General features: G+C 40.6%; 1 protein-coding gene across 2 annotated transcripts in view; it reads left to right on the top strand.

The window, feature by feature from the left end:
- Positions 1–12,722, top strand: part of LOC138676054 (V-type proton ATPase subunit S1-like) — a 224,218-nt gene that overhangs the window by 100,673 nt on the left and 110,823 nt on the right. For both annotated transcript variants that reach the window (XM_069764898.1, XM_069764897.1), the window contains 3 exons: positions 1,049–1,117; positions 4,044–4,237; positions 5,143–5,183. In XM_069764898.1, the coding sequence (XP_069620999.1) occupies positions 1,049–1,117; positions 4,044–4,237; positions 5,143–5,183 (304 nt within the window). The remainder of the gene's footprint in view (positions 1–1,048; positions 1,118–4,043; positions 4,238–5,142; positions 5,184–12,722) is intronic.

The raw sequence follows: 12,722 nt of genomic DNA, 5'->3' as shown, positions 1-12,722 counted from the left end.
AATTGCAACAATCATACACAGCATAAATCAAAATAACAGTTCCTATAATATCTGGATAATATTATTTGATCTTGCATGGGCTTTGCATAGAATTTATGAAATCATTATCAACCCTGTAATGTCTAATAAATTACCGTCATTACATCAATTTGCTGAGTGCAACAGTTTTCTTACATTTATTTAATAAAGTAACAGTTCAGGCAAAGTATTTACATTTTGTTATGCCTGGAGCAGGACTGAGGGGCCAGTAAACTACTCCATTAGATCCTGCGAAATGTGTTAGTTTTCCTTGGAGTATTTTTTTAACCACACAGATCCTGAGTAGTGTTGAGCGATACCGTCCGATACTTGAAAGTATCGGTATCGGATAGTATCGGCCGATACCCGAAAAATATCGGATATCGCCGATACCGATATCCGATACCAATACAAGTCAATGGGACATCAAGTATCGGAAGGTATTCTCATGGATCCCAGGGTCTGAAGGAGAGGAAACTCTCCTTCAGGCCCTGGGATCCATATTAAAGTGTAAAATAAAGAATTAAAATAAAAAATATTGTTATATTCACCTCTCCGGCGGCCCCTGGACGTCAGCGGGAGGATCCGGCGTCCGGCACGGCTTCTTTCTTCAAAATGCGCGCCTTCAGGACCTGTGGAATGACGTCCCGGCTTCTGATTGGTCGCGTGGCGGTCACATGGGCGGCACGCGACCAATCAGAAGCCGGGACGTCATACCACAGGTCCTGAAGGCGCGCATTTTGAAGAAAGAAGCCGTGCCGGACGCCGGATCCTCCCGCTGATGTCCAGGGGCCGCCGGAGAGGTGAATATAACAATATTTTTTATTTTAATTCTTTATTTTACACTTCCGATACCGATACCCGATATCACAAAAATATCGGATCTCGGTATCGGAATTCCGATACCGCAAGTATCGGCCGATACCCGATACTTGCGGTATCGGAATGCTCAACACTAATCCTGAGTTTATTTGCTTTGTAACCATTGGTTTGGTGTTTTCTGAGTTTCCATATTTTCTCCAATTTTCAGCTGAGCATTGATGATTTCACATACTATAGCACAGCGTATGGTAATGAAAACCCAATGAATGATGTTCAGGTAAGTGTCCATGTGTATTTGTGAGTATTACAGCAATCACTTTTCTCTGTACTGGTTTGCTTTGTTAGTTTGGATTATGGAAAGAATGGCTGCAGGATTTTCAGTCACCTACCTTCATTATCCTATTGTTGAATTTGTGTGTGTGTAATATTGTAAGAGATCAGAGACATTTTGTCATACATTATTATTTGTTAGGACTGGCGAAACGCACCGAGTAAATAGTTAGACCCCTAACAATTATTAGTATTAATTTTTACTTACGGAAATGGGCAAAATTATTGGTACCCTTCAGTTGGAGTAAGAAAAACCCACAATGGTTGCTGAAATAATTCGAAACTGACAAAACTAAATTTCAATTTACATTTTCTGAATATTAACTAATAAAAATCAGGCAATGCTTTTGAATTGTGGTTCAACAGAAAAAAAACTAATGAAAATGGCCGTGACAAAAATGGTGATAATAACCCTAGAAAACATTGAAAATAATTTGACCGTAGGGACATGAGAAACTAAGGTGTTACCTGAAATTAGCATCAAAGTTGTCTGCAAACTTGTAATCAGTCAGGTTGTCTATTTAAGGGGTGAAAAGTAGTCAATGTGCTGTTTGGTATCATGGTGTGTACCACATTGAACATGGATCACAGACATCTAAGAAGAGAGTTGTCTCAGGAGATCAGAAAGAAAATTATAGGTAGACAAACGTGTTTAAGGTAAAAGCTATATAACCACCTCAAAAACAGCTTGATGTTCCTGTTACAACTGTTGCACATATTATTCAGAAGTTTAAGGTATATGCGACAGTATCTGATCTGCTTGAATGTGGCCACAAGAGGAAAATTGATAACAAAGCGAAGAGAAGTTACCAAAGAGCCACAGCAACTTCAAAAGAGATTAGAAGTGAACTCCAAGGTCAAGATACATCAGTTTCAGACTGCATCATTTCTTGCTGTCTTGGCCATAGTGAACATCATGTAAGGTGACCGAACAGGATGCACTGTTGACAGCAAATCATAAAAAAGCAAGACTGGAATTGGCCAAAAGGAAGGAGCTGAAACATGTAGTCTAGAGAAGTCACCCTTTAAACCTGATAAAACTGGAGCAGTTTGCTCATGGCAAGAGAGCCAAAATACTTGTGAACAGGTGCAGAAGTCTCAATAAGAGTTACAGAAATCATTTGTTTGCAGTGACTGCCTCAAAAGGTTGCCAGTTTTAAGTTATTTCAGTGACAATTGAGAGTTTGAAGGGTACCAACAATTTTGTCCATGTCTGTATATAAAATACCTTAAACAAACTGTGACAGACTGGTACAGGGGGAGAGGACCTTGCGTTCACTGGCTTACACTCTACAAGGTATTGGGAAAGAAGTCAGTAGCTTCGTTGGCAGTTAGTTGGCAGCTGGATTATTGCAGGCTATAGGCTTTCCTGATGAGTTTTTAGGATACACATGATGATATATAAGCTATAACCTAGGGAAGGTGTCTAATTGGTCAGAGGTTTGTTTTTCCTTGTATGCAGCTTATGTACTATTCTTGCCATCTTTTTTACCTTTTCTGTTGAGGAAATAAACATATTTTCTTAGTCTCACAAGGATTTTATATTATGTTTGGAAAATTTCCAGCTGTAGTACTTGCGATAGAAGGAAACAATCAATAACAACATCATTACACTTCCCCATTGTCAGCAGAACTTTGTCCTAAAACCTAAGGTAATGTTACCAGTTACCTTCAACCGTTCACCAGTTACCTTCAACCGTTTTGTTAATCACTTCTCCATTCTCGAACGAGCAGCTACAGAAGACTCCCTTCTCACTTAGTGTCCTCTGATTATGTCAGGCAGACTATTTACACACTATGGATCCCCTGCAAGCAGACTAAGAAACATTCCTTGCCAGGTTATCATTTATGTATCATTAACTATTTTCCTGCCTCTTGATCTTGACTCCAGCCTTGTGACCTTTCTCACCCTGTGCATTAATTGACTGGTTCCTGTAATTATATTGCTAGTATTGACTCCTGGCCTTTACTGTGACAACACTTTCACTGCCGCATTTAAATTATGTAATTGGTGGGCAGAGAGCGCACTGGCTCCCATTGGCCGCCCTTGGCGTGATCATTGGGAATCGATGTGTTGCCATGGATGCAGGTTGACCTACTGAAGACCCACGGTGTTGACATCTTAGTCTTATTTTGTTCCAATTTTATATGTTTTCAAACCTCAGAATTTTTTTTTCACCACGTATATAAAAGAAAAAACTGTACAAAACTGAAATTGACTATTCATACTGATCTGGAGAATCATGCTGCCACTTAATTGTTACTGTTCAACAAACACTGTTAACACCAAACCCCAAAACAACTATGGTAGAATTGCATTTTCTTCACCATGTCATCTCACTTGGATTTTTTCCCATTTTTTTAGTACATTTTATGGTAAAATGAATGTTGTCATTCCAAAACCACTGCTCATCATACAAAAAAATCACTCATTCAGCAATGTTCACAGTAAATTAAATAAATGATGGCTCTTGGAATAAAATGAGGAAAAAACAAAAGAGCAAAAATGATAAATTGTCTGGTCCTGAAGAGGTTAATTGCTGGTTAAATTCGGTATGCTTTGCCTGATTACCTAGAACATGAGATTATGTAATGAATTCTGCTTATAATTACACTGTGAGGAGTGGAGTCCTTTTCTGTCTCTTGTATGTTTATGTGCCATGCATAATTTATGGCGCTTGCACTTTGCTGTTGCTCTCCATGACAGCTGACCTTTATATAAAATTATTTGCTAGGCACGGCTCTTGTTCCATGGAATGATACTTTGCTGTTTATCATGTGCTACATAAATCTTCAACTGATGATACGTTGAGTTGCAATAAAGTAATCTTACATTTGCTGAAGCTGTAAAATACTCTATGCATCTTTTCCAGGACATTTTGGATTCATCACCAGCCTCCTTAATTCTGCCCTCTGTAGAGAAGAAGACAGTAAATAATTTGCCAAGTTACCTACAACAGCAAGATGACTGGAACATAGCCATTGTGGACAATTTAAATGTATCCTCCTTGGAAATAGATTACAATAAACCAACCCTGATTTTAATAACACTACAAGCTATACCTAGGTACAGTTAATATTCGAATTAACATTTTAGTTTAAAGGTAACTTGACAGTGGTTGCCCGGTCCAGAGACTTGCTGCATGATTTCAACCATGTATGTTTGACTCTGAAATGCTGCAGCATATTACTTCGAAAGCCCGCTGCGGATCAATCCGCAGGAGTGACTAGTCACAAAGGTGACCCCGTTGGCTTCTCTTCTCTCACTACCGATGGCTGACAGGTCTGTCCCTATACATGCATGCAAGGAAAGACCTGTCTCTCAACTGGAGTGGGCAGGGAGAAGCTGCCGACGACAGGCCTTTTTTACTAGTCACCCATACAGCTCGGTCCCCGGTGGCTTTTAAAGTATATTTGTCTGCGAAAGTCTATAACAGCAAACATATATGGCTGAAATGATACAGTCCGTGTCTGATATATGCTGTCTGTGGTTCGGGCGGTATGTATCTGCTGTCCAGTTTTTTTTCATTTTTGAAAGTTAAAAATAATATGATGATCAAGGTGCGGACCACAAATGTGACAACTTTCAATAAGTGGGAGAGAGTGGAGAAAAGTAGGAAAAAGATGAAAAATATTGTGCAAATATATTGAGTGCTATAATTTTCAATAATTAATGCTAGATTTCTGGTGTATAGCTATTAAACATTTTCCAATTGTCTTGCTGCATAGTTTATAAGCAGGTATGAACAGCAATGGATGCATCATTGCACTGAAGTTTCATGTCTATACATGTAGTTTATATGGGGTGGTAGTAGCAAAAATGCTCTTTCTGTGTATTTATTATAAATGTGCATTATCAAATAAAAATGGGAATAAATTGTTTAAGGATATTCACACTTTAATTTCATTCATAAAAGTATTTGCATGTATAATTGTTATAATTTAATAACATTTTTTTAATTTACTCCATAGGTCAAATAAAAACTCTGCTGCTCTGGTCTTTGCTGAAAATGGTAAGGCAAATCCAAGGAGAAATTAATATATACAGTATATATAAAAAAGAATCCTCTTGTTTGATATGTACTGCAGCAGTGCAGGTTTTCCAACATTTTTAGAGATAAACCAACTTTTGGAAGTCACCTTTTTAGCTTCATAGTAATTTCTTTTAACAGGAGTCTCTGTTACTGATGTTAAAGGGGATATCCAGTAAAAAGCATTTATCAGAATTCATAGGATAAATAATAAATGTTTGCATGATCACATAGAGTTAGACCAATTGGACCCCCACCACCAAAATGGAGGTCCTACAGGCTCCTTGTGGGAATCGCATAGTGTTGCGTATGTGTGAATACCATTCCATTCTCTTCTATAGATATCACTGAGGTAGAGCAGAATGCTGGTTTAGTCAGTCCAATAGAAGTGAAAGAAGTGAATAGAGATGAGGTCACACATGCAGACTACCATCCCATTCAGACAAAGAAACTCAGATATCCAAGCTTTGTTAATTGGTCTACATTACAGTGGTTGGAACCCCATCAATGGAAAACACAGGTAATAAATGCTTTTTGCCAGTTGACCTCTTTAGCCTTTAATTAGTCACTTGGGGTCGATTGGACACCAAGCAAGTTTGTTTTCATCATATTGCTGTCATGATCCATTTTTGCTGAATTGCTAGGTCAGCTGATGTGGGTGGTGGCCACTCCCACCATCCTTTAAATAGTCACCTGATGCATCAGCTGACAGCTGGTGATAGTTATTCTATGGATACCATCCTTGCAGTTGCAGCTCTCTGATGTTAGCTACTTCTGGAGTTTGGAATCCTGTTTCTGTGTCCTCTGTGGTGTGGAACTTGGCAGCGGTGTCTGGAAGCTAAGTGTGGTGTTTTTACATTGTCTGTCTCGTGCTTGTCACCACCCCCTATGTTGTACCATCTGCATTTGTGAGGCTAGCGCCCTTGCCGGCCAGTGCACTAGCCAGGGCAGTGCGAGGTGACAACGAGGGCCTCGGTTTGTGGCGGCTGGGGAAATGACCGGCATAGGGCGTTAGGAGAGTGCAGGGACAGGCTCAGGTTGGAGCTCAGGAGGTGTCCCATCCTTCATTCCATATCGGTAGGGTCTTCCTCTCCCCATTTCCATCCCGTTGTGTGTTGCGCCGTCCGCTGACTGACCCCTGGTGAGATTGTGACATTTGCTGCAAGTATGGAAGGTGGATACCCTTCTGTTTCGGTAACTCGGAAGCTTCTCCCTACTCAGTGCAAGGTGCATAAAAAAATGCATCCTGCAATGTTGCCCACAGGATGCGTTTTTTGCCCATAGACTTGTATTGCAGACAGATAGCGACGTTTCAGTCATGGCCAAAAGTATTGACACCCCTGCAATTCTGTCAGATAATACTCATTTTCTTCCTGAAAATGATTGCAAACACAAATTATTTGGTATTATTATCTTCATTTAATTTGTCTTAAATGAAAAAAACACAAAAGAGAATGAAGCAAAAAGCAAAACACTGATCATTTCACACAAAACTCCAAAAATGGGCCAGACAAAAGTATTGGCACCCTCAGCCTAATACTTGGTTGCACAACCTTTAGCCAAAATAACTGCGACCAACTGCTTCCGGTAACCATCAATGAGTTTCTTACAATGCTCTGCTGGAATTATAGACCATTCTTCTTTGGCAAACTGCTCCAGGTCCCTGATATTTGAAGGGTGCCTCCTCCAAACTGCCATTTTTAGCTCTCTCCACAGGTGTTCTATGGGATTCAGGTCTGGACTCATTGCTGGCCACCTTAGAAGTCTCCAGTGCTTTCTCTCAAACCATTTTCTAGTGCTTTTTGAAGTGTGCTTTGGGTCATTGTCCTGCTGGAAGACCCATGACCTCTGAGGGAGACCCAGCTTTCTCACACTGGGCCCTACATTATGCTGCAAAATTTGTTGGTAGTCTTCAGACTTCATAATGCCATGCACACGGTCAAGCAGTCCAGTGCCAGAGGCAGCAAAGCAACCCAAAAAAATCAGGGAACCTCCGCCATGTTTGACTGTAGGGACTGTGTTCTTTTCTTTGAATGCCTCTTTTTTTTCTCCTGTAAAGTCTATGTTGATGCCTTTGCCCAAAAAGCTCTACTTTTGTCTCATCTGACCAGAGAACATTCTTCCAAAACGTTTTAGGCTTTTTCAGGTAAGTCTTGGCAAACTCCAGCCTGGCTTTTTTATGTCTCGGGGTAAGAAGTGGGGTCTTCCTGGGTCTCCTACATACAGTCCCTTTTCATTCAGACGCCGACGGATAGTACGGGTTGACACTGTTGTACCCTCGGACTGCAGGGCAGCTTGAACTTGTTTGGATGTTAGTCGAGGTTCTTTATCCAACATCCGCACAATCTTGCGTTAAAATGTCTTGTCAATTTTTCTTTTCCGTCCACATCTAGGGAGGTTAGCCACAGTGCTAGGTGCTTTAAACTTCTTGATGACACTGCGCACGGTAGACACAGGAACATTCAGGTCTTTGGAGATAGACTTTCAGCCTTGAGATTGCTCATGCTTCCTCACAATTTGGTTTCTCAAGTCCTCAGACAGTTCTTTGGTCTTCTTTCTTTTCTCCATGCTCAATGTGGTACACACAAGGACACAGGACAGAGGTTGAGTCAACTTTAATCCATGTCAACTGGCTGCAAGTGTGATTTAGTTATTACCAACACCTGTTAGGTGCCACAGGTAAGTTACAGGTGCTGTTAATTACACAAATTAGAGAAGCATCACATGATTTTTCGAACGGTGCCAATTCTTTTGTCCTCCCCTTTTCTATGTTTGGTGTGGAATTATATCCAATTTGGCTTTAGGACAATTCTTTTTGTGTTTTTTTCATTTAAGACAAATTAAATGAAGATCATAATACCAAATAGTTTGTGTTTGCAATCATTTTCAGGAAGAAAATGAGTATTATCTGACAGAATTGCAAGGGTGTCAATACTTTTGGCCATGACTGTATGGTTATACGTCGCATCTGTCGTGCACTGGATGTGTCATGTTTTGGCAGACCATCCTATCGAAAAAACGTTAAAGGGAACGTTTTTTTTGTACGTCGGATCCTGTAATTCCTACCGCACATTTATAGCCGGAACTCCGCCCCCTCCTCCCCGGGACTTTAGAATGGGCAGCGGATGCATTGAAAAACTGCATCCGCTGCCCACGTTGTCCCGAATTTTCACAACGTCCGTCGGTACGTCGTGCCGACGGAAGTGTGAAAGAAGCCTTAGTGAAGATTAAGGAAAGCAGTTCTGCATATTTGCATATTATTTGGAAAAATAACGCAACAGTTATTCTCATTTTATAAATCTTTGCATTTTAAAAAAGAATCGCTAAGATTATCAATATATCTATGGTAGTGAAACAATTGGGTTGCTTTTGCCAACAAAACAATAATTTCAATGATATATATGATTTCCATTTACTGTATTTTTGCCCTATCTATGTCTATAGATTTCATAGGAAATGTATATGTCCAAATCACATATATTCACTCATTCTTTATATTTTCTGTGTGTGAAAAATTTTACTCTATCTAACAATCATAAGTGGAAATAACTATTGCTTTAAGCTACGTGCAAATGACTACATGATAGCCTGCATTTTAATAAACGTGAGGTTGATCATTGAAGAAAGGATCGGTGACATTTTCGGTAGCTATAACTACACTTGTTTCCTTTTTCAATAGAGCGCTAAATAATGTATCATTGTCTCTTAGGGCAACAGAATGCTTTAATGAGAAGGACACATATGTTCGGAACATGCTTCAGAGAATTGTTTACCCAAGATTAATAAAGAAAACAGAAATAGAATTCATATTCAGTAAATGAGATTAGTAGCAAATTGTTACATCTTTAACTAGCCAAAGTTCAACTACCAGCATTATTCACCTGTGCATTCAACACGTACTGTAGCTGTATGACATCAATGAAAATACATTCCAGCTGTAATTGCCAGAAGTTCTTTCCTATAATAATGATGGTATTTGCAGTATTTCAAAATACTTTGTTGTGAATTCAACTTGAGGACATTTTGGATTGAAACATTATTTTATCTCTTTCCTCTAATATACTGTGTGAGTCAATAACAGTTATGATTACATCTAAAGAGAGGCTTAAGTTATGGGCACTTAGAAATAATATCTTAAAGGGTAGCCATAGTTCCACATATTTTTCAGAAATTGATATTTCAAGTTAAGATAAGAAATTTTGTAATATCTGACATTAGAGAAATCAGCTTCTTTCCCCGACCCTCCTTCTCCAGACTGATCACTAGCTTTCACTCTCTATCAGTGAAGAGAGGTTTTCACATTACTGAGATGGGAGATGATAGTTTCTGATTATAAAATTCTATGTAGGAGGAAAGTGAGGAGGAGTGAGGAGTTGGAGGCAGACACAGGCATTTTGCTACAAGTTTCAGGAAACAACAATTTACATGATAATATAAAGGGGCTATTTGACAAATTTAAAAAATAGAAGTAAATATCTGGAGTAGTCTACCTTTTTTTTTTTTGCATATAGGTTGCACTTTTTCCCCCACATTTCTTAGGAAAATGGGAGTGCGCCTTATAGGCTGAATATTCCAGTGCGGGGGGACGGCGGTGGGTTTGATGGGTGTGGCGGCGATGGAGCGGGGTCATAGGAGGCAGGAGCAGGGTTGCCGCTGCCGGAACCCTGTGTCTCATGGTCTCCACTATTAAAGAAAATATTCACTGCTCCTCTCTCTCATAATCCTGCCCATCTCTCAGGACTGAGGTCAGTGATAGTAAATGACTGTGAAGATTTTTACTCTCACTGATGCCGGCGCCGAGAGGTGGGCAGGATTATGGACGTGGGGAGTAGTGAATATTCATTTTCCTTTAATGGCGAAATTAATATTCACTGCTCCTGCAACTTCTGGTTTCCTGCAGAGGCGACCTTGCTCCTTCATTCAGCGCCTGTGACTTGGGGCTCATGGCAGTGATGTCATTTGCTGCCTGTTACGTACACTCCAAAGTTAGTTGCCAGCATCAGAGGAGGAAACCTTGCACATGGGGAACGGAGGGAATGTGAGAAGAATCTTTTTTATGTGTGCGGCATAACGGGAGGCATATATACTAGGATGGGCCCATGATAAGGGACATAAATGCCAAGATGAGTGACATATATACTAGGATGAGGACATATACAGTATATCAGAATGAGGAACATATATACCAAAAGGGGCCCAGGATGGGAAACATATATACCACAATGAGCGACATATATACCAGGATGAGGGACATAAATATAAGGATGAAGGACATATATACCAGGATGAGGGACATATATACCAGGATGAGGGACATACAGCTCTGGCAAAATTTAAGAGACCACCACATCAAAACCCTGTCATGGGCAGCCCATTCTCCAGACCTGAACCCCATTAAAAACCTCTGAAATGTAATCAAAAGGATGATGGATAGTCACAAGCCATCAAACAAAGAAGAACTGCTTACATTTTTATGCCAGGAGCAGTGTGAAAGACTGGTGGAAAGCATGTCAAGACGCATGAAAGATGTGATTAAAAATCATGGTTATTCCACAAAATATTGATTTCTGAACTCTTCCTGAGTTAAAACATTAGTATTGTTGTTTCTAAATAATTATGAACTTGTTTTCTTTGCATTACTTGAGGTCTGAAAGGACTGTTTTTTTTTAAGTTTTGACCATTTTTCAGAAAAAAAAAAACAATGAATTGCTCGGAAATTCGGAGAAATTCGGTTGTCAGAAGTTTACAGAATAAAAAAACAATTTACATTTTACTCAAAAATATACCTATAAAGAGAAAAATCAGACAAACTGAACATTTTGCAGTGGTCTCTTAATTTTTGCCAGCGCTGTATATAGCAGGATGCAGGACATATACACCAGGATGGACCACATATATAACAGGATGGGATACATATATACCAGGAAGGGGCCCAGGTTGGGGACATAATACAGAATTGGGGGACATTACCACCATAACAGTGCAGCAGATTGCCCTAATAATAGTGCGTTATGACTAGAGTTGAGCGACTTTTACATTTTTAGGATCGTTTTGGGTTTCGCGAAACCCGACTTTCTCAAAAGTCGGGTCGGGTGAAATCGGCCAATTATTGCGACAAGTCAGGGGCCGACCGAAACACGAAACCCAATGCAAGTCAATGGGGAATCAAAGTCGGCAGTGAGTGGAGGACAGGAAAACACCTACAGTGTCCATTTTAATGCCAAAAACATCAATTCTTATTTCTTAAGCTTGTCAATCTTAATTTACTTTATAATAATAGTTAGGCATTGAAAACAGGGGCTCATTTGGCTAAAGTTGTGGGGGGGTAGGGCTGGCTCAAGATTTTCATGGGCCCAGGAAAAGCGGAATACGTCACGGCGGTGGAGCAGGGTGTTATGAAAGGTAATTCAGTACTACAATGGACATAGCGGTCAGAGCACATACAGTGATCTGACAATAACCCAAAATCATAGAACGAGCTCTGAGACGTGGGAACTCTGCAGACCGCAATCCCTAATCCTCTCCAAACAACACTAGAGGCAGCCGTGGATTGCGCCTAACTCTGCCTATGCAACTCGGCACAGCCTGAGAAACTAACTAGCCTGAAGATAGAAAATAAGCCTACCTTGCCTCAGAGAAATTCCCCAAAGGAAAAGGCAGCCCCCACATATAATGACTGTGAGTTAAGATGAAAAGACAAACGTAGAGATGAAATAGATTCAGCAAAGCGAGGCCCGACTTTCTTAACAGATCGAGGATAGAAAAGGTAACTTTGCGGTCTACACAAAACCCTAAAGAACACCACGCAAAGGGGGCAAAAAGACCCTCCGTACCGAACTAACGGCACGGAGGTACACCCTTTGCGTCCCGGAGCTTCCAGCAACAAATTAGACAAGCTGGACAGAAAAAATAGCAAACAAATAGCAAAGAAGAACTTAGCTATGCAGAGCAGCAGGCCACAGGAATGATCCAGGGAAAAGCAAGTCCAACACTGGAACATTGACAGGAAGCCAGGATCAAAGCATTAGGTGGAGTTAAGTAGAGAAGCACCTAACGACCTCACCAGATCACCTGAGGGAGGAAACTCAGAAGCCGCAGTACCACTTCCCTCCACCAACAGAAGCTCACAGAAAGAATCAGACGGAGTACCACTTGTGACCACAGGAGGGAGCTCTGCCACAGAATTCACAACAGTACCCCCCCCTTGAGGAGGGGTCACCGAACCCTCACCAGAGCCCCCAGGCCGACCAGGATGAGCCACATGAAAGGCACGAACAAGATCGGGAGAATGGACATCAGAGGCAAAAACCCAGGAATTATCTTCCTGAGCATAACCCTTCCATTTAACCAGATACTGGAGTTTCCGTCTAGAAACACGAGAATCCAAAATCTTCTCCACAATATACTCCAATTCCCCCTCCACCAAAACCGGGGCAGGAGGATCAACAGATGGAACCATAGGTGCCACGTATCTCCGCAACAATGACCTATGGAATACGTTATGTATGGAAAAAGAATCTG

The sequence above is a fragment of the Ranitomeya imitator genome, chromosome 4 (genome assembly GCF_032444005.1).
Source record: "Ranitomeya imitator isolate aRanImi1 chromosome 4, aRanImi1.pri, whole genome shotgun sequence".
NCBI classification, from domain to species: Eukaryota; Metazoa; Chordata; class Amphibia; order Anura; family Dendrobatidae; genus Ranitomeya; species Ranitomeya imitator.
This window is presented reverse-complemented; position numbering and strand designations above follow the sequence as displayed.